This window comes from Neopsephotus bourkii, unplaced genomic scaffold, assembly GCF_033783945.1.
Source record: "Neopsephotus bourkii isolate Nb327-2 ecotype Australia unplaced genomic scaffold, CSIRO-AGI_Nbou_v1 NB_1400, whole genome shotgun sequence".
Taxonomy (NCBI): domain Eukaryota; kingdom Metazoa; phylum Chordata; class Aves; order Psittaciformes; family Psittacidae; genus Neopsephotus; species Neopsephotus bourkii.
The window spans coordinates 2,135-22,864 of record NW_026901877.1 but is presented as its reverse complement, the minus strand read 5'-3'; the positions used below and the strand labels follow the sequence as shown (position 1 = coordinate 22,864).

Below are 20,730 nucleotides of genomic sequence, written 5' to 3'. Positions count from 1 at the left end.
GGGGGTCCCTAAGGGTGGGGGGATCCATAGGGATGGGGCTCAATGGGGATGGTGGTCCCTAAGGGTGGGGGGATCCATAGGGATGGGGGTCCCTAAGGGTGGGGGGATCCATAGGGATGGGGCTCAATGGGGATGGGGTTGTAAGGGGGGGGGGATCCATAGGGATGGGGGTCCTAAGGGTGGGGGGATCCATAGGGATGGGGCTCAATGGGGATGGGGTTCTTAAGGGTGGGGGGATCCATAGGGATGGGGGTCCTAAGGGTGGGGGGATCCATAGGGATGGGGCTCAATGGGGATGGGGTTCCTAAGGGTGGGGGGATCCATAGGGATGGGGCTCAATGGGGATGGGGGTCCCTAAGGGTGGAGGATCCATAGGGATGGGGCTCAATGGGGATGGGGGCCCTAAGGGTGGGGGGATCCATAGGGATGGGGCTCAATGGGGATGGGAGTCCCTAAGGGTGGAGGATCCATAGGGATGGGGCTCAATGGGGATGGGGGTCCCTAAGGGTGGGGGGATCCATAGGGATGGGGCTCAATGGGGATGGGGTTCCTAAGGGTGGGGGGATCCATAGGGATGGGGGTCCCTAAGGGTGGGGGGATCCATAGAGATGGGGCTCAATGGGGATGGGGTTCCTAAGGGTGGGGGGATCCATAGGGATTGGGCTCAATGGGGATGGGGGTCCCTAAGGGTGGAGGATCCATAGGGATGGGGCTCAATGGGGATGGGAGTCCCTAAGGGTGGAGGATCCATAGGGATGGGGCTCCCTGGAGGCAGGGATCCTTAAGGGTGGGGGAATCCATAGGGATGGGGCTCCCTGGAGGCAGGGATCCCTAAGGGTAAGGGGATCTATAGGGATCCATAGGGGTGGGGCTCTCTGGTAACGGGGATCCCTAAGGGTGGGGGGATCCATAAGGATGGGGCTCCCTAAGGGTGGGGTATCCGTAGGGGTCCGTAAGGATGGGGGCGTCCATAGGGATCCATGCTGTGTGGAAGCCGCGGGAAACACGAAGGGGGGGCCCGCAAGCCCCGCCCCCTCCAGACCACGCCCTCCGTTTAACCCCGCCCCACTCAATTGCCCCGCCCCTTTCCCTATGTCCCACTCCCATTGGCCGCGCTCCGCCCGGCGCCTTCCCATTGGACGTTGGCTCCGGGGGGCGGGACGTGCGCGAGCGGGGTGCGGCGCCACTCCCCTTTCCCCCTCCCCTCTCCTTTGGAGGGAGCCAAAGCCCGGCCCGGCCCCAGAGCCCCGCGGATCGGAGCGCACCGGCGCGGCCGGGCCCTGCCCCGGAAGGGCGGGCGGCGCTGCCGCCGAGCATGGGGAGCCACGGCCGGGCCCCGCCGAGCCGCGCCGGGGGGCGCTGACCCGGCCCCGCCGGGCCCTGCGCTCCGGTGAGTGCCCCCCGACCGCCCCGGGCCTCCCCGCGGCACCGGGCCCCGAACCCCGAACCGGGCCCTGCCTGCTCCAGCCCCCCTCCCGCCTCACTGGCACCGATCCCCCCATGGGTGGTTGCGTCCAACCCCCCCCCCCTTTGTTCGCGTCCCCCAGGCTCTGCCCGCACCACAGAGCCCGCCCCGGGGGGGGCCGCAGGGTCCCGATCCCGGCCTCAATCCCGGTCCCGGTCCCGATCCCGCCGCTGATTCCTCTTCCCCTGCTCCCGCCCGGAAGCGGGTGCCGGGAGGTGCGGGGTGGGGGGGGGGCACACAACGAGGACCCCCCCCTCCGCTTTGCGCCCCCCCCCTTCCCCGGCGCAGTGGTTGGGTCGGGGAACTGGTGCCGTTGGTGGCCGGGGGAGCTGGGGGGGGGTAAGTTTGGGGTCCCCCCTCTGTAACCCCTGCGGGAGGGGGGGGGGCACACGGTGGTCCCGTCCGCCCCTCCCCCCATCAGCCCCAATGATGCAGCAAAACCTATGCCTAAGGAGGGGGGGGAAGCATTGGGGTGCATGGGGGGGTGTCCAGAGACATGGGGGGGGGGCTGATGCCGGGGTGATGGGCAGCAATGTCCATTCGGGGGGCAACAATGGGGTCCTTTGGGGAGGGTGCCCCTGAGCCCCTCCACATTAAGACAGTGGGGGGGGCCTGAGGCCACGGTGATGGGCAGCAATGTCCATGGGGGGGCAGCAATGGGGCACAGGCGATGTCCTTGTGCCCCCCCCCCCCATACTGGCTCTATCCCAGAGATCCCTCCTGGAACAGGGCAGTGGAGCCAGGCCCATTCCCACTTTCCTTTCCCATTGAGGGAGGTTGATGCCCTTCTGCCACCCCAATTCCTTCGAGGGTCTCTTGGGGTCACTTAGGGGGGGCCTGACCGTGGTGAGGGGCTCTTGGGGTGGGTTTTGGCTGTGTCGGGGGCTGTTGGCCATAGTGAGGAGCCAGCGTGCCCCCCCCCCCGCAGCCTGCCCCCCGCCCCGGTGCCCCGTGCTATGAGCGTTGGCAGCGCCGTCCCCGCGAGCATTGCAAATGAAAATGGAGGAAATGTCTTTGTCTGGCCTGGATAACAGCAAACTGGAGGTGAGCCCCGGGCTGACACCAGAACCGTAACCCTAAACCCTAACCCTAACCATAACCGTAACCCTAAACCCTAACCCTAACCCTAACCCTAACCCTAACCCTAACCCTAACCCTAAACCCTAACCCTAACCATAACCGTAACCCTAAACACTAACCCTAACCATAACCCTAACCCTAAACACTAACCCTAACCCTAACCCTAACCCTAACCCTAACCATAACCCTAACCCTAACCCTAACCTAACCCTAACCCTAACCCTAACCCTAACCCTAACCCTAACCCTAAACACTAACCCTAACCCTAACCCTAACCTAACCCTAACCCTAACCCTAACCCTAACCCTAACCATAACCCTAACCCTAACCTAACCCTAACCCTAACCCTAACCCTAACCCTAACCCTAACCCTAAACACTAACCCTAACCCTAACCCTAACCCTAATCCCAACTCTCCCTAACCCCTAACTCTAACCATCACTAAACCCTAACCCCTAAAACTAACGCTAACCCCTAACCCTCACTAACCCTAACCCCTGAACCTAACCCCTACCCTTAACCCCTACACCTAACCATCACTGACCCTCACTACCCTTAACCCCTAACCGTAACCCCTAACCCTAAGCCTCGCTAATTCTAACCCCTGACACCTGCCCCTAAGCCCTCCCCCTAACCCCTACCCCTAACCCTCACTAACCCTAACACTAATGCTAACCCTCACTAACCCTAACACTAACCACTAACACTAACCCCTAACCCCAACCCTAACCCTCACTAACCCTAATACTAACGTTAACCCCTAACCCTCATTAACCCTAACCCCTAACCCTAACTCTCACTAACACTAATGCTAACCCCTAACCCCTGCCCCTAACCCTTACCTCTAACCTGTACCCCTAACCCTCACTAACCCTAACACTAAACACTAACCCTCACTAACGTTAACCCCTAACCCTCACTAACCCTAAACCCGTAACCTTAACCCTAACCATCCCTAACAACTAACCCTCACTAACCCTTACCCTAACCAACCCTAATGCTAACCCTAACTCTCACTAACCCAACCCTAACCCCTAACCCTAACCAGCAACCCTAACCCCTAACCCTCACTAACCCAATCCTAACCCTCACTAACCCTTACCATAACCAACCCTAATGCTAACACTAACCCTCACTAACCCAACCCTAACCCCTAACCCTCACTGACCCCTAACCCTAACCCCTAACCCTCACTGACCCCTAACCCTAACCCCTAACCCTCACTGACCCCTAACCCTAACCCCTAACCCTCACTAACCCCTAACCCTAACCCCTAACCCTCACTGACCCCTAACCCTCATTAACCCTTACCCTAACCAACCCTGATGCTAACCCTAACCCTAACCACCAACCCTAACCCTCACTAACCCCTAACCCTCACTAACCCTCACTAACCCAACCCTAACCCCTAACCCTAACCACCAACCCTAACCCCTAACCCTCACTAACCCCTAACCCTAACCCTCACTAACCCCCACTAACCCTCACTAACCGTACCCCATCTCTGGAATCCCGCAGGCCATCGCGCACGAGATCTACACGGAGCTGGTGGACGATGCCTGCCTGGGGCTGTGCTTCGAGGTTCACCGCGCCGTCAAGTGCGGGTACTTCTTCCTGGACGACACCGACCCCGACAGCACCAAGGACTTTGGTGAGCGGGGGGGCGGCGTGGTCCTGGTGTCACCAGGAGAGCCATGGGGGGGCTGGGAAGGGAATGGGGGGGGATGAGGTGGGTAGAACATGGCCAAGGTGGGTAGAACATGGCCAAGGTGGGTAGAACGTGGCCAAGGTGGGTAGAACGTGGCCAAGGTGGGTAGGACGTGGCCAAGGTGGGTAGAACGTGGCCAAGGTGGGTAGAACGTGGCCAAGGTGGGTAGAACATGGCCAAGGTGGGTAGAACATGGCCAAGGTGGGTAGAACATGGCCAAGGTGGGTAGAACATAGGGCCAAGGTGGGTAGAACATGGCCAAGGTGGGTAGAACATGGCCAAGGTGGGTAGAACATGGCCAAGGTGGGTAGAACATGGCCAAGGTGGGTAGAACATGGCCAAGGTGGGTAGGACATGGCCAAGGTGGGTAGAACATGGCCAAGGTGGGTAGAACATGGCCAAGGTGGGTAGAACATGGCCAAGGTGGGTTGGACATGGCCAAGGTGGGTAGAACGTGGCCAAGGTGGGTAGAACGTGGCCAAGGTGGGTAGAACATGGCCAAGGTGGGTTGGACATGGCCAAGGTGGGTAGAACGTGGCCAAGGTGGGTAGGACATGGCCAAGGTGGGTAGAACATGGCCAAGGTGGGTAGAACATGGCCAAGGTGGGTAGGACATGGCCAAGGTGGGTTGGACATGGCCAAGGTGGGTAGAACATGGCCAAGGTGGGTTGGACATGGCCAAGGTGGGTAGAACATGGCCAAGGTGGGTAGAACATGGCCAAGGTGGGTAGAACATGGCCAAGGTGGGTTGGACATGGCCAAGGCGGGTAGAACGTGGCCAAGGCGGGTAGAACGTGGCCAAGGCGGGTAGAACGTGGCCAAGGCGGGTAGAACGTGGCCAAGGCGGGTAGAACGTGGCCAAGGCGGGTAGAACGTGGCCAAGGTGGGTTGGACATGGCCAAGGTGGGTAGAACGTGGCCAAGGCGGGTAGAACGTGGCCAAGGTGGGTTGGACATGGCCAAGGTGGGTTGGACATGGCCAAGGTGGGTAGAACATGGCCAAGGTGGGTAGGACATGGCCAAGGTGGGTAGGACATGGCCAAGGTGGGTAGAACATGGCCAAGGTGGGTAGAACATGGCCAAGGTGGGTAGAACATGGCCAAGGTGGGTAGGACATGGCCAAGGTGGGTAGAACATGGCCAAGGTGGGTTGGACATGGCCAAGGTGGGTAGAACATGGCCAAGGTGGGTAGAACATGGCCAAGGTGGGTAGGACATGGTCAGGGTGGGTTTCACATGACCATGATGGGTTGGACATGGCTATGATAGGTTGGATATGACCAAAGTGGGTACAACAGTACCATGGTTGGTAGAACATGACCAGGATGGGTTAAACACAGCCCCCCCATCCCAGCAGAACCCCCCTGATGGATCCGGGGATGTCCCTGCAGAGCCTCAGGGGGTCCCTTCCACCCCAGCCCGTTCTGGGGTGCTCTGGGCATTGCCGTGGGTCAGGGCTGGGGGGCTGGGTGTCCCCATGGGTGCGGGTGCTGAGGCCGTGTCCCATGGGTGCGGGTGCTGAGGCCGTGTCCCCACGGGTGCGGGTGCTGAGGCCGTGTCCCCATGGGTGCGGGTGCTGAGGCTGTGTCCCCATGGGTGCGGGTGCTCAGAGCCCTGTCCCCATGGGTGCGGGTGCTGAGGCTGTGTCCCCATGGGTGCGGGTGCTCAGAGCCCTGTCCCCACGGGTGCGGGTGCTGAGGCCGTGTCCCCATGGGTGCGGGTGCTGAGGCCGTGTCCCCATGGGTGCGGGTGCTGAGGCTGTGTCCCCATGGGTGCGGGTGCTCAGAGCCCTGTCCCCACGGGTGCGGGTGCTGAGGCCGTGTCCCCATGGGTGCGGGTGCTGAGGCCGTGTCCCCATGGGTGCGGGTGCTGAGGCTGTGTCCCCATGGGTGCGGGTGCTCAGAGCCCTGTCCCCCATGGGTGCGGGTGCTCAGAGCCCTGTCCCCATGGGTGCGGGTGCTGAGGCCGTGTCCCCATGGGTGCGGGTGCTGAGGCTGTGTCCCCATGGGTGCGGGTGCTCAGAGCCCTGTCCCCATGGGTGCGGGTGCTCAGAGCCCTGTCCCATGGGTGCGGGTGCTGAGGCCGTGTCCCCATGGGTGCGGGTGCTCAGAGCCCTGTCCCCATGGGTGCGGGTGCTGAGGCCGTGTCCCCATGGGTGCGGGTGCTCAGAGCCCTGTCCCCATGGGTGCGGGTGCTGAGGGCCGTGTCCCATGGGTGCGGGTGCTGAGGCCGTGTCCCCATGGGTGCGGGTGCTGAGGCCGTGTCCCCATGGGTGCGGGTGCTGAGAGCCCTGTCCCCATGGGTGCGGGTGCTGAGGGCCCTGTCCCCATGGGTGCGGGTGCTGAGGCCGTGTCCCCATGGGTGCGGGTGCTGAGGCCGTGTCCCCATGGGTGCGGGTGCTCAGAGCCCTGTCCCCATGGGTGCGGGTGCTGAGGCCGTGTCCCCATGGGTGCGGGTGCTGAGAGCCCTGTCCCACGGGTGCGGGTGCTGAGGCCCTGTCCCCATGGGTGCGGGTGCTGAGGCCGTGTCCCATGGGTGCAGAGATCGTGGACCAGCCCGGCGTGGACATCTTCGGGCAGGTGTACAACCAGTGGAAGAACAAGGAGTGCGTGTGCCCCAACTGCAGCCGCAGCATCGCCGCCGCCCGCTTCGCCCCGCACCTCGAGAAGTGCCTGGGCATGGGGCGCAACAGCAGCCGCATCGCCAACCGCAGGTGGGGCCGGGGGGGGGCTGGGGGGGGCAGGAGGGTGCTGGGGTGCTGGGGTCAGGGTGGGTGCTGGGGTTAGGGTGGATCCTGGGGTGCTGGGGGGGTCAGGGTGGATCCTGGGGTGCTGTAAGGGTGGATGCTGGGTGCTGGGGTCAGGATGGATCCTGGGGTGCTGGGGTCAGGATGGATCCTGAGGTGCTGGGGGGGGCGCAGGGTGGATCCTGGGGTGCTGGGGTCAGGGTGGATCCTGGGGTGCTGGGGGGGGGGTCAGGATGGATCCTGGGGTGCTGCGGGGGGTCAGGGTGGGTCCTGGGGGTGTCAGGGTGGATCCTGGGGTGCTGGGGGGGGGGTCAGGATGGGTTTGGGGTGCTGTCAGGGTGGATCCTGGGGTGCTGGGGGGGTCAGGATGGATCCTGGGCTGCTGGGGGGGGTCAGGATGGATCCTGGGCTGCTGGGGGGGTCAGGGTGGATCCTGGGGTGCTGGGGTCAGGGTGGGTGCTGGGGTGCTGGTCAGGGATGGATCCTGGGGTGCTGGGGTCAGGATTGATCCTGGGGTGCTGGGGGTCAGGGTGGATCCTGGGGTGCTGGGTCAGGATGGATCCTGGGGTGCTGGGGTCAGGATGGATCCTGGGGTCCTGGGGGGGTCAGGGTGGATCCTGGGGTGCTGGGGTCAGGGTGGATCCTGGGGTGCTGGGGTCAGGATGGATCCTGGGGTGCTGGGGGGGGTCAGGGTGGATCCTGGGGTGCTGGGGGGGTCAGGGTGGATCCTGGGGTGCTGGGGGGGTCAGGATGGATCCTGGGGTGCTGGGGGGGGTCAGGATGGATCCTGGGGTGCTGGGGTCAGGGTGGATCCTGGGGTGCTGGGGTCAGGGTGGATCCTGGGGTGCTGGGGGGGTCAGGCTGGGTTTGGGGTGCTGGGGGGGTCAGGCTGGGTTTGGGGTGCTGGGGGGGGGTCAGGCTGGGTTTGGGGTGCTGGGGGGGTCAGGCTGGGTCCCGCTGTGTCCTGAGCTCCCCCCCCGCAGGATCGCCAGCAGCAACAACCTGACCAAGTCCGAGAGCGACCAGGAGGACAACGACGACATCAACGACAACGACTGGTCCTATGGGTCCGAGAAGAAAGGTGGGGGGCACGGGGGGCCCTGTGCCCCAAGGGGGGGGGGCTGCGGTGTTTGGGGCGAAACCCCCCGGAAAAGGTAAAATTCATCTTTCCTCTCTGTCCCCATAGCAAAGAAGAGGAAGTCGGACAAGGTGAGGGGGGGAGGTGGGGGGAGGCTGAATGACGCGCATTGCACCTCCTAATTCACCCCCCCTTTGTTGCAGAACCCCAACTCGCCCCGCAGGTCCAAGTCCCTGAAACACAAAAACGGTGAGGGGGGGGAGGGCTCTATGGGGGGGTCTATGGGGGATTATGGGGGGGGGTCTATGGGGGGGTGTCTATGGGGAGGGTCTATGGGGGGGGGGTTATGGGGGGGGGGTCTATGGGGGGGGGGATTATGGGGGGGGTCTGTGGGGGGGCGTGTCTATGGGGGAGGGTCTATGGGGGGGTGTTATGGAGGGTCTATGGGGTATTGTGGGGGGGGGGCTCTATGGGGAGGGTCTATGGGGGGTGTGTCTATGGGGAGGGGTTATGGGGGGGTCTATGAGGGATTATGGGGGTTCTATGGGGGGGGGGTGTCTATGGGGGAGGGTTTATGGGGGGAGTCTATGGGGGGATTATGGGGGGGGTTTATGGGGGGTGTCTATGGGGAGGGGTTATGGGGGGGTCTATGGGGGATTATGGGGGGGGTCTATGGGGGGGTGTCTATGGGGAGGGTCTATGAGGGGGTTATGGGGGGGTCTACGGGGGAATATGGGGGGGTCTATGGGGGGGTTATGGGAGGGTCTATGGGGGGGTCTATGGGGGGGGTTATGGGTGTCCAGACCCCCTGCACCCCCTCACCCCTCCTCTCTTCCAGGTGAGATCGGAGGGAACCCCGATCCCTTCAAGGTGAGCCCATGACAGGGGTGACCCCGTCCATCGGGGGGGTCCCTGCCCCATCCTGCCCCTGACCCCCCTTTGCCCCCCCCACAGTACAGCAACTCCACCGGGATCAACTACGAGACGCTGGGCCCCGAGGAGCTGCGGACGCTGCTCACCACGGTGCGTGGTGCATGGGGGTCCATGGCGCACCCCCCCAGAGCAGGGCCTCATCCTGCTGGATGGGGGGGCACTGGGATTGGGGCTCCCCCAACCTGAACCCGTCCCCTCTGTCCCCAGCAATGCGGCGTCATCTCGGAGCACACCAAGAAGATGTGCACCAGGTCAGAGCATCCCGGGGGTCAGAGCATCCCGGGGGTCAGAGCATCCCGGGGGTCAGAGCATCCTGGGGGTCAGAGCATCCCGGGGGTCAGAGCATCCCGGGGGTCAGAGCATCCCGGGGGTCAGAGCATCCTGGGGGTCAGAGCATCCCGGGGGTCAGAGCATCCTGGGGGTCAGAGCATCCCGGGGGTCAGAGCATCCCAGGGGTTCTCTGGGGGTCAGAGCATCCTGGGGGGCCGGAGGGGCGCTGGGGGGCTCAGGTCCCCATGGGGGACACAGAGGCTCAGCCCCACGTGTGCCCCCCAGGTCCCTGCGGTGTCCCCAGCACACGGATGAGCAGCGGAGATCGGTCCGGGTTTATCTGCTCGGCCCCTCTGCGTAAGTGAGCACACGTGGGGGTCCCGTTACATGGGGGGGGGTCTCATTGTCCGCGTGTGGGGTCCCATTGCCCACGTGTGGGTCCCAATGCCCGCGTGTGGGTCCCATTGTGCGCATGGGGTCCCATTGCCCACGTGTGGGTCCCAATGCCCATGTGTGGGGTCCCATTGCCCGTGTGGGGTCCCATTGCCCGTGTGGGGTCACATTGTGCGCGTGGGGTCCCATTGCCTGTGTGGGGTCCCATTGCCCGCATGTGGGGTCCTATTGTGCTTGTGGGTCCCATAGCCCGCATGTGGGGTCCCATTGCACACATGTGGGGTCCTATTGTGCGTGTGGGGTCCCAATGCCCGCGTGTGGGGTCCTATTGTGCTTGTGGGTCCCATTGCCCATGTGGGTCCATTTTGCACATGTGGAGTCCCATTGCCTGCATGTGGGGTCCCATTGTGCATGTGGGGTCCCACTGCACACGTGTGGGTCCCATTGCCCATGTGTGGGTCCCACTGCACACATGTGGGGTCCCAGTGCCCGTGTGGGGTCCCATTGTGTGTAGGGTCCCTCTGCACACGTGTGGGTCCCATTGCCCGCGTGTGGGGTCCTATTGTGCTTGTGGGTCCCACTGCACACGTGTGGGTCCCATTGCCTGTGTGTGGGTCCCACTGCACACATGTGGGGTCCCAGTACCCGTGTGGGGTCCCCATTGTGTGTAGAGTCCCTCTGCACATGTGTGGGTCCCATTGTGCGTGTGGGGTCCCATTGCCCGCGTGTGGGGTCCTATTGTGCTTGTGGGTCCCACTGCACACGTGTGGGTCCCATTGCCCATGCGGGTCCCATTTTGCACATGTGAGGTCCCATTGTGCATGTGGGGTCCCACTGCACACGTGTGGGGTCCCAGTGCCCGTGTGGGGTCCCATTGTGTGTAGGGTCCCTCTCCACACGTGTGGGTCCCATTGTGCATGTGTGGGGCCCCATTGCCCACGTGTGGGGTCCCATTGTGCATGTGGGGTCCCACTGCACATGTGTGGGTCCCATTGCCCGTGTGTGGGTCCCACTGCACCCATGCGGGGTCCCAGTGCCCCTCTCCTGCTGTGCCTCTGCCCCATGGTGACCGGGGGCAGGCTCATGGGGACACCCTGGGGGGGGGGCTGGGCTGTGGGTCCGAGCCCCCCCATTGCACTGTGTCACAGCAGCACCATCTTGACCCCCTGTGCCCAGGTCCCTGCCCGAGGCCGAGGCCGCCGTGGACACGGAGAGCTTCGAGGTGGCCGAGAGCCAGAGCCAGGCCCTCATGAGCCGCCTGCAGTGGGACGGCTCCGACATCTCCCCCTCGGACTCGGCCTCCTCCAAAGCCAGTGAGTGCGGGGGGGGGGGGGCACAGCTCCGGGGGGGCTCTTTCTGCCCTTCCCCCCCCCTTGACTCCCCCCATCTCCCTCTCCCCCCCCCCAGGTACCAATAACTCCGAGTCCCGCAAGGCCAAGAAGAAGAAGCCGCACCTGGGGCTGGGGAGCGGAGCCCCGGGGCTGGGCTCCAGCAAGAAGAAGAAGCCCAAGCCCCCCCACGCGCACCCCCCCAGCATCTACGATGACATCAACTGAGCAGCGGGGCGGGGGGGCACGGGGGCATGGACCGGTCACACAGCGCGGGTACCGGGGGTGGGGAATGGATGGAATGGGGGGGGGGGGTGAGTTTGGGGGTACCCCCCCCACCCCCTCTGGTGCCTCTATTTATTGATGTCCATGGGGCACAGCCCCCCCCTTCCTACCCAGCCCCAGTGGGGGGGGCACCCACAGCACCAGGCCTGACCCCCCCCCAATGCCCTGGTTCAGGATGGAGGGGACCCCCCCAACATCTGGATTTGAGGGGGGTGGGCTGCATGCTGCATCCTTTACGCTTGGGGCTGGTTGTGGGGGGCGTAACAGCACCCCCCCAGTGCTTTTGTACCCCAGTTGCCATAGGGCAAACGGTGGGGGGGCACAGCTCAGCTTTGTGATCCCCCCCATCCCCATGTGCCCAGGGTCCTGCTGCTGCCATTGGGGGGGGTCCCTGGGGCTGGTGTTTAGGCCCCCCCCCCTAGCACCCAGGTTCTCCATGAAGGGGCTGTGTTGGGACCTGCTCATTGACCACCCCCCCCAATGGGTCTCTGCCCCCCACATCCGTCTGTGCCCCCCCCCCCCAGTGCCGTGGGTCTCAACTTATGGTGCTCTTGGATTCACTATGGTCAAACTGCTGCTAAAGGCTCGTGCTGGGGGGGCACCAGCGCACGCTGAGCTGGCCTCGGCGCGCCCTGGGGCTCAGGAGGGGGGTCCAGCCCCACAGGGACCACCCTGGCCCCCCCAAATGGGACAATGCCCAGGGATGGGATGGGAGAGGGGGGGGAACCCAGCCTGAGCCCTTCTGCTGCGGGAGAGGAGCGGCTGTTTGGGGTCCAAGGAGTGCTGTGGGGCTGGGGGGGGTGGATGTGCCCCATATCCCCCCCCATCCGTGGGCCCCCCCCCCCCCATGTCCCTGCTCTCTGTGCGTGGTCTGTGTCCCCCCGAGCGCGTTGTGGCTGCCCCTGTAAATAAAACTGCATCTTGACTTGGTACCCGGGCCCTTTGACCAAAACCCCCTTGTTTTGCCCCAAACTCCCCGTGGGGAGGATGGGAGGGGGGAACCCACCGCGGGGTCACCGGGACCGAGCTTCCACCTTTTACTGCTTCAAATGGGATGGAAGCGGAGCCAGGGCTGGCTCCTGCCCCCAGTGCTCCATGGAGCCGCATCCCTGATCCCATCCTGCACCCCCGATCCCATCCCGCACCTGATCCCATCCCGCATCCCCGATCCCATCCCGCATCCCTGATCCCATCTCGCATCCCTGATCCCATCCTGCATCCCTGATCCCATCTCGCATCCCTGATCCCGTCCCGCATCCCTGATCCCGTCCCGCATCCCCGATCCCGTCCCGCATCCCCGATCCCGTCTCGCATCCCCGATCCCGTCCCGCATCCCCGATCCCGTCCCGCATCCCCGATCCCGTCCCGCATCCCCGATCCCGTCCCGCATCCCCGATCCGTCCGCATCCCCGATCCCGTCTCGCATCCCCGATCCCGTCCCGCATCCCCGATCGTCCGCATCCCCGATCCGTCTCGCATCCCGTCCGTCCGCATCCCGATCCGTCCGCATCCCCGATCCCGTCCCGCATCCCCGATCCGTCCCGCATCCCCGATCCGTCCCGCATCCCATCGCCCGCATCCCCGATCCCGTCCCGCATCCCCGATCCCGTCCCGCATCCCCGATCCCGTCCCGCATCCCCGATCCCGTCCCGCATCCCCGATCCCGTCCCGCACCCGATCCCGTCCCGCATCCCTGATCCCGTCCCGCACCCGATCCCGTCCCGCATCCCCGATCCGTCCGCATCCCGATCCGTCCGCATCCCCGATCCCGTCCCGCATCCCTGATCCGTCCCGACCCGATCCCGTCCGCATCCCTGATCCCGTCCCGCATCCCTTCCGTCCGCATCCTGCCTCCCCATCCCATCCCGTCTCGCATCCCTATCGCCGATCCCTGACCTCCGCATCCCTGATCCCGTCCCGCACCCGATCCCGTCCCGCATCCCTGATCCCGTCCCGCATCCCTGATCCCGTTGATCCCTGATCCCGTCCCGCATCCCTGATCCTGTCTCGCATCCCTGATCCCGTCCCGCATCCCTGATCCCGTCTCGCATCCCTGATCCCGTCCCGCATCCCTGACCCCGTCCCGCATCCCTGATCCCGTCCCGCATCCCTGATCCCGTCTCGCATCCCTGATCCCGTCCCGCATCCCTGATCCCGTCCCGCATCACTGGACCTATCCCACATCCCTGATCCTGTCCTGCTTCCCTGATCCCGTCCCGCATCACTGGACCTATCCCGCATCCCTGATCCCGTCCCGCATCCCTGATCCCGTCCCACGTCCCTGATCCCGTCCCCCATCCCTGATCCCATCCCGCATCCCTGGGCTACGTCACTGGGCGGGGCCAGGCGCGCGCGGATGGCGCGAATCGGGTAGGGCGGGAGGAAGGGGGCGTGACTACACTGTGGTGGGCGGGGCCATACGCACCGGAGAGCGGTTTGTGGGCGGGGCTCCATGCAGGGGGCGTGGCCTCGGGCCCCTGGGGCTGAAACCCCCCCGGACCGGACCCCCCCCATCCCCGTGCCCCCACCGCTCCCCACGGTGCAGCCACGTCCTTTATTCCCCCCCCCTCCCGGGTCCCGTTAATGGGGGGTTCCTCGGGGGGCCCCCCCTGCTCCCGGCGCCGGTGCCCTCAGGAGATGAGCCCCTGCAGGGGCAGCCGGAGGTAGCGGCGCAGGGCAGGCGGCAGCGCCAGCGCGGGGACGGCGTCGTGGCAGCGGGGGCCCAGGCTGCGGCGCAGGGCACAGCGGGCGAGGTGCTGCAGGCACCGGGGCTCCCCCGCCATGCGCACGGCCGAGGTGTAGAACTCCCGGTGCTCCTGGAGGGGGGACACGGGGGCAGCGAGGTGGGGGGGGCAGCGACACCCAGGACCCCCCACCTTGTCCTCCTCTTACCTCCCACAGCTCCGGGGGCACAGCGCCCACCCAGCCCTCGGCCGGGGGGATGCGGTCGTAGGCGTTGAGCACAACCTCCAGCGCGGGCGGGTGCCGGCAGCAGAACCGGAGCATCTGCGGCACAGAGCGTGAGGGATGCGGCCCCGCCGCCACCGGCACCCCCAGCACCTCTCAATCACCCACCTTGGGGTGGACGGGGCCGGCGCCATGGTCGAGGAGCAGCGCGATGGTGTCCTCAGGGCGCCGGTCCCGGTGCTCCTCGACGGCGCGAAGGGCGCAGTCCAAGGGGGTGTCCCCGGCGCAGTTGGCGGCGGTGGGGTCGGCGCCGTGGCGCAGCAGCAGCCGCACGAGCCAGGCCTGCCCGTTGGCGCAGGCGTTGTGCAGCGGCGCGTGGTGCTTGCGGCCCGCGGCGCTGGGGTCGGCACCGGCCGCCAGCAGCCGCTCGCAGACGGGGCCGTAGCGCTCGGCGGCGTCGCGGTGCTCGGCGGCGGCGCAGGCCGCGTTCAGCGGGGTCTCGCCCTGGCGGCTGCGGCTCGAGGCGTCGGCACCGTGGTGCAGGTAGAGCTCCACGTGCGCCGCCAGCCCCTGCCGCGCCGCCACGTGCAGAGGCGTCAAGCGCCGCTCCCGCGTCTCCAGCCCCACGCGCGCCCCATGCGCCAGCAGCAGCTCCGCGCACCTGCGGGGGGGGTCACGGGTCAGGGGGTGCGGGGACACCCTGCTGGTACCCGCTGTGCCCCATGGATGAGGGGTGGGATGGGGGCAACCGTGGGGCAGGACCGGGAGGGGGCGTGGCTGAGTTTAGAGGGGCGGGGCTTGTTAGCGCGTGGGTCCCCGTTCCACTTGGGGGCGGAGTCACGCTGGCAGGGGGCGGAGTCACGCTGGCAGGGAGCGGAGTCACGCCGGGAGGGGGCTGCTATTGGGGCGGAGCTTACCCCTGGATGAGGAACTGGCATGCAAATGAGGATGTGGTGTGGGCAGGGCGGGGCTTGTCATGCAGCTGAGCCCCGGATTGGCTGGCGGGCAGGGGCGGGGCTCACCGCAGGCTGTGGGGCGCGGTGCAGAGGTGCAGTGGGGCGCAGCCGTCGGCGCTGAGCACGTTGGGGTTGGCGCCGAAGTCCAGGAGCAGTTGGGTGCAGGCGGGGTCCGGGGCGGCCGCGCTGTCGTGCAATGGGGCCCGGCCCCCAACCACGGCGTCCACCGCGGCCCCGCGCAGCAGCAGCAGCCGGGCGCAGGCCACGAAGCCCCGGGCGCACACGATGCGCAGCGCCGAGGTCTGCTGGAGCCGGGGGCTCAGCACCCACAGCCCTGCGGGGGGAACGGGTCAGAGGAACACACAGCGGAGGGGGGGTACAACAGCCTCCAGCCCCATCGTGGGGGGAGCAGAACGGGGGTGCCAGGGCAGCCAGCACCCCACATTAGAGCAGTCAGCGGTCCTGGGAAGAAGGGAAGGGGGAAGAAGGGAAGGGGGAAGAGAGAGAGAAGGGAAGGGGGAAGAGAGGAGGAAGAAGGGAAGGGGGAAGAGAGGGAAAAGGGAAGGGGGAAGAGGGGAAGGGAGGGAAGAAGGGAAGGGGGAAGAAGGGAAGGGGTAAAAGAGGAGGAAGAGGGGAAGGGGGAAGAGAGGGAAAAGGGAATATGGAAGAGAGGGGGAAGAGAGGGGGAAGAGAGGGGGAAGAGAGGGGGAAGAGAGGGGGAAGAGAGGGGGAAGAGAGGGGGAAGAGAGGGGGAAGAGAGGGGGAAGAAGGGAAGGGGGAAGAGAAGGTGAAGAGGATAAGAAAGGGAAGGGGAAGGAAGAAGACAAGAGGGAAGGGAAAGGGCCCCCATAGCCCCCAGCCCCGTACCCTGCTCCGGCGCCCACACCAGCTCCTCGCTGCCCATCTCCAGGACCACGTTGGCGCTGCTCTCGTCGCTGAAGATGCTCTTGACGCGCTGCAGGTCCCCGCTGTACAGGGCGTTGTGCACGGCGGGGTCCCGGCAGCACCGGGGCCGCGGGGGCTCGGGCAGGACCCGGCGCGTGGCCCGGTCCCGAGCCAGCGCCCGGCGCCGCTCCTCCTGCTCCAGGAGCTCCCGTTGCAGCCGCAGCGACCGCAGCGCCGAGGAGCTGAAGGCGAAGGAGTCCTGGGCCATGGGGCAGGCCGGGGGGCACTCAGGGCCCGGTGGCCCCGGGGTATGGGGGTTATAAATAGGGCCGTGCCCCACAGCAGCGCTGAAGCCAGGGCCTGGGCCAGCCCTATAAATAACTGCCCGGTGGTAAACAGGGGCACGCTGCCAGCGCCTGGAGCCTGCTGGGGGGGGGGGGGCAGAGCCGGGTACCCCCAACATGCTGGGGCTGCAGGAGCCATGGCGGGCAGAGGGACCCCCTCCCCTATGGTGAGTGTGGGGGGGCTGCAGCACAGCAGGGAGGGGGGACACAGGCACAGGAGACAGGGCAATGCAGGGATAGAACAGCCCTTTAATGAGGGGTTAGGCTCCATAGGGAACACACAGGGGAAGGAGCAGGAGGGGCAGCGCCTGCTCAGCATCCTCAGCACGGCCCGGCTCGGCCCCTGGGGTCAGCAGCAGTCAGCTTGGGCTGGGGCGGAGAAGAACTCGTCCGGGAGCTCCCCCAGGAGCCCGTCCAGGTCATCTGCAGGCACAGGAGCATGGAGCGCACAGAGCAGGGAGCGCTCCGTGCCCGTGGACACGGATGGGAGCCGCTGCCCAAGCCCACACCCAACTCACCCACATCAGAGCCTCCAGCTCCCTCTGGCTCCTCCTGCCCTGCCTGCGCTGTGCTGGGGGGCCTCGAGTGCCCCCCCAGGTGCCCAGGGGCAGGGACACCCCGGGGGGGCTCCGTGGGGTGCGCTGGGACCTGCAAAACCAAATGGAGAGGAGAACCATAGGGGACCCACAGAGCGAGGGGGGGGTCGGGTCCCAGCACCCCGTTATCACCAGCTCCCCCCTCACCTCCTGCTGTGCTGGGGATGGCTGCGAGAAGCTGCCCTCGGGCTCTGCTGGGTAGAGCTTGAGCAGGTTGCTGGGGGTGACGTTGAGGTAGTGGTTGCGGTGGGATGGGGAGAAGACACCCACCTGTGGGGCGAGAGCCGTGGGGCAGAGCCGGGGCTGCAGCATCCCCTGTCCCTGGGATGTGCCCATGGTCAGACACAGCCCCAAGCCCTCGCTGCTGCTCTGCTGCCTCCCACCTGCCTCAGCAGCAGCACGGAGCCGGGCCGGAGCTCGCTCTGTCTCTCCTCCAGCAGCAGGCGATGCACCGTGCCCTGCATCTCCCCTGCGGGCAGGAAGGGACCCATCAGCCATAGGGAGCAATGGGCAAGAGGAGCCCCAGCCCAGGCACATCCACACGAACCGGTTGCGTCCCGGAACACAGCAGCGGCATCGCCGTTGGTCCTGGTCAGGGTCTTGATCATCACGGCCATGCTGGGGACCTTGTTCCTGGGGAGCTGCTTCAAGGCTGCCTGCGGAGACCCTCGTGTCGCACCGATGTCCCCATAGGGCCACAGGACCAGCCCAGCACCGCCCCACAGCTCCAGCGGGGAGCAGGGGGCTCCCTCACCTTCCGCAGCACCATGATCACGCTGTAGGTGCGGAGGAAGCAGCCGGGGTCCCTCTCATCCAGCTCCAGCTCTGTTTTCATGGCGAGCCAGGGCCCCTTCCCGAAATCCTCCTCTGTGGGCAGCGAGGAGCTGGGCACGGCCTGGAGTCACAGCACAACCGCTCACAGCAGGGGGAGCGCTGGGGACCCCCCGGCATCACCCCCGGAACACAGTGCTGGGATTCAGACATGGATCTGCACTGGAGCTACGGAGCAGGGGAATGGCACAGGGTGCCCAGGGAAGCTGTGGCTGCCCCATCCCTGGCAGTGCTCAAGGCCAGGTTGGACACAGGGGCTTGGAGCAAGCTGCTCCAGTGGAAGGGGTCGGGACTGGATGAGCTTTAAGGTCCCTTCAACCTAACCCATTCCATGATTCCATGGAGCAGGGGATTACCTCTGTCCGCGGCTTTGCCATGGCCCCGTGGCACGGAGTTTGGGGAGCAGAAATGAGGATCTCCTCCAGCAGCTTCCCAGTGTGCTTATGGGAGAGGCAGGAAGAGGCAGATGGGGTCTGCACCTCTTCACCCCCTCCTCCATCCCACCCCACCCCACCCCACCCCGCATCCCCGCACCCACCTGCTGGGGCAGGATCCCAGCGGGCCCCGGGAACCGCCGGGCCTTGCCCTGCGCTGGGGGCCGGGGGGCAGCCCCCGGTGCTTTGCTGGCCGCTGTCACCAACTGCACCAGGTGGTTGGTGACCACCGGGCTCTGCAGCGCCGAGGGGCAGGGGGGGCGCTGGGGGGGCTGCGGCCCCCGTGGCTCCACGGAGGGGCTCCCTGCTCCCGCCTGGCGCGGGGGGGCTTGGAAAGGCCTCGGGGATGGAGCCCTGGGTGCGGGGATGCAGCTCCGGGGCTCTCCCATCGGGATGGGGCAGGGCCCGGCCGCACTGGGCCGCAGCCCCAGCCTGGGCGCTGCCGGGGGGGGGCCCGGCCCCGCTCCCTCCCGCGGCCTCTTGGGAGCCCCCGATCCCCGCGGGGGCCGCTCCCCGCGCTCGGGGCCCGGGGGGCTCCGGCAGCCCCCGGGCAGGGGCCGCAGCGCGGGGCAGGGGCGGTGCTGCAGGGGCGGAGCTCCGGGGGTGCCGGGGCCCGGGGGTGCGGCTCCGGGAGGCAGGAACCGGTTCTCGGCGTCCTCCACGGCCGAGAGGAAATCCTGCGGGAGGGGAGGGCTCCAGCACCCAGCGGCACAAAACACCCCGGGCCCGGCGCGGGCCAGGCCGGGGCTGCCCGCGATGAGCACCGCGTCCCGCGTCCCGCATCCTGTGTCCTGCATCCCACGTCCCATGTCCTGCATCCCGCATCCTGCATCCCACATCCCATGTCCCACATCCCACATCCCGTGTCCTGCATCCCGTGTCCTGCATCCCGCATCCCATGTCCCGCATCCCGCATCCCATGTCCCGCATCCTGCATCCCGTGTCCTGCATCACATATCCCATGTCCCGCATCCCGCATCCCATGTCCCGCATCCTGCATCCCGTGTCCTGCATCCCACATCCCATGTCCTGCATCCCACATCCCATATCCCGCATCCCATGTCCCGCATCCCATGTCCTGCATCCTACATCCCATGTCCTGCATCCCACGTCCCGTGTCCTGCATCCCACATCCCATGTCCCACATCCTGCATCCCGTGTCCCGCATCCCACATCCCATGTCCCACGTCCCGTGTCCCACATCCCACATCCCCTGTCCTGCATCCCACATCCCGTGTCCTGCATCCCACATCCCGTGTCCTGCATCCCATGTCCTGCATCCCGCATCCCATGTCCCGCATGCTGCATTCCACATACCGTCCCGCATCCCATGTCCCGCATCCTGCATCCCGTGTCCTGCATCCCGTGTCCCATGTCCCGCACCACATGTCCTATGTCCCGCATGCCACATCCCCTGTCCTGCATCCCACATCCCCTGTCCACCATCCCATGTCCTGCATCCCGCATCCCACAGCCAATGTCCCAAGCCCCACATCCCACATCGCATGTCCCACGTCCAAAGACCCGTGACCCATATCCTACATCACACGTCCCATACCCCACATCCTACATCCCATGTCCCACAACCCATATCCAATGTCCTGTAATCCATATGCTCCGTCCCATGGCATACATCTCACATCCCATATGCCACATTCCATGCCTCATGTCCCATGCCCCACCTCCCATATCCAATATTCCATGCCCCACATCCCATATCCAAAACCCCGTAACACATATCCTACATCCCACGTCCTGCATCCCACATCCCATGTTCTACTTCCCATATTCCACATTCCATGCCCCACATCTCCATACCCAACAACCCATAACCCATATCCTACATCCCATGCCCTGCATCCCACATCCCATATTCCACATTGCATGTCTCACGTCCCATACCTAACGTCCCGTACCCCATATCCCACATCCCATATCCCACATCCCATATCCCACATTCCACGTCTCACATCCCATACCTGACGTCCATCACCCATACCCCCCACCCCGTACCCCAACCCGTGCCCGGTGTCCCACGTGCCCCCTCACCTCATCCTCCAGGTCCCCCTCTGTCCCGAACAGCCTCTGGAGCCGGCCGGCCTGCGGGAGGCGAGAACCGGGCCCTGAGGGACCCGGGAGCACCCGGCCCAGCGGGGCCCTGCTCCCGTCCGCAGCCCCCTCGCCCCCTCAGCGGAGCCCGGACCCACCCCGAGGCCGAGGGCACCCCACGGGGACCCTAAAGCGCCATGAGCCACCCCCGGGCCCCATTCCCATTCCCGTTACCATGGCAGCAGCACGGAAGGAAAGCGGAAGTGACCGGGACGGGACGCGAACCCGCGGCCCCAGGGCAGGGGGAGCGGCGGGAACGGCCCCTTTAAGGACCAGCGGCCCCTGCCGGTGGGAGGAGCGCGGCCCCGCCTCTTAAAGGGCCAGAGCCCCGCGTCCGGCCCTGGCGTGAGGGGGAGCGAGCGTGGAGTGTGTGTGAGTGAGTGT

At 65.9% G+C, this 20,730-nt stretch overlaps 3 protein-coding genes across 3 annotated transcripts; 1 reads left to right on the top strand and 2 right to left on the bottom strand.

Moving 5' to 3' along the window:
• The first annotated feature begins 2,385 nt into the window (after positions 1-2,385).
• ATXN7L3 (ataxin 7 like 3) lies at positions 2,386-11,263 on the top strand. Its single transcript, XM_061367836.1, is given in 11 exon segments — positions 2,386-2,509; positions 4,064-4,196; positions 6,793-6,964; positions 7,981-8,078; positions 8,184-8,324; positions 8,914-8,945; positions 9,030-9,098; positions 9,216-9,259; positions 9,564-9,635; positions 10,848-10,984; positions 11,079-11,263. Coding segments are annotated over 11 exon segments (1,098 nt in total). The 5' UTR covers positions 2,386-2,458; the 3' UTR covers positions 11,228-11,263.
• Positions 11,264-13,913: 2,650 nt separating this feature from the next.
• ASB16 (ankyrin repeat and SOCS box containing 16) lies at positions 13,914-16,470 on the bottom strand. The gene is made up of 5 exons (XM_061367835.1): positions 16,015-16,470; positions 15,214-15,481; positions 14,360-14,852; positions 14,177-14,290; positions 13,914-14,100 (listed from the first exon to the last, which is right to left on the bottom strand). Exons 1-5 carry the CDS (start codon positions 16,298-16,300, stop codon positions 13,915-13,917), a joined length of 1,347 nt encoding a protein of 448 aa, XP_061223819.1. The 5' UTR covers positions 16,301-16,470; the 3' UTR covers position 13,914.
• Positions 16,471-16,725: 255 nt separating this feature from the next.
• Positions 16,726-20,423, bottom strand: HROB (homologous recombination factor with OB-fold; the record flags this gene model as incomplete). Its single annotated transcript, XM_061367834.1, has 9 exons — positions 16,726-16,799; positions 16,895-17,024; positions 17,105-17,242; positions 17,356-17,441; positions 17,520-17,628; positions 17,727-17,867; positions 18,160-18,243; positions 18,342-18,914; positions 20,287-20,423. Coding segments are annotated over 9 exons (1,472 nt in total), but the record flags the coding sequence as incomplete, so codon positions are not given.
• Positions 20,424-20,730: the final 307 nt, after the last annotated feature.

What these genes read in the sequence shown, in the direction of transcription:
- ASB16 (XM_061367835.1), bottom strand. Translation starts at nt 16,300, where the DNA reads ATGGCCCAGGACTCCTTCGCCTTCAGCTCCTCGGCGCTGCGGTCGCTG. An exon ending in GGTGTGGGCGCCGGAGCAGG is followed by an intron (nt 15,482 to 16,014) that starts GTACGGGGCTGG and finishes TTCCCCCCGCAG; the next exon opens with GGCTGTGGGTGCTGAGCCCC. An exon ending in TGCCCCCGGAGCTGTGGGAG is followed by an intron (nt 14,101 to 14,176) that starts GTAAGAGGAGGA and finishes TCCCCCCTCCAG; the next exon opens with GAGCACCGGGAGTTCTACAC.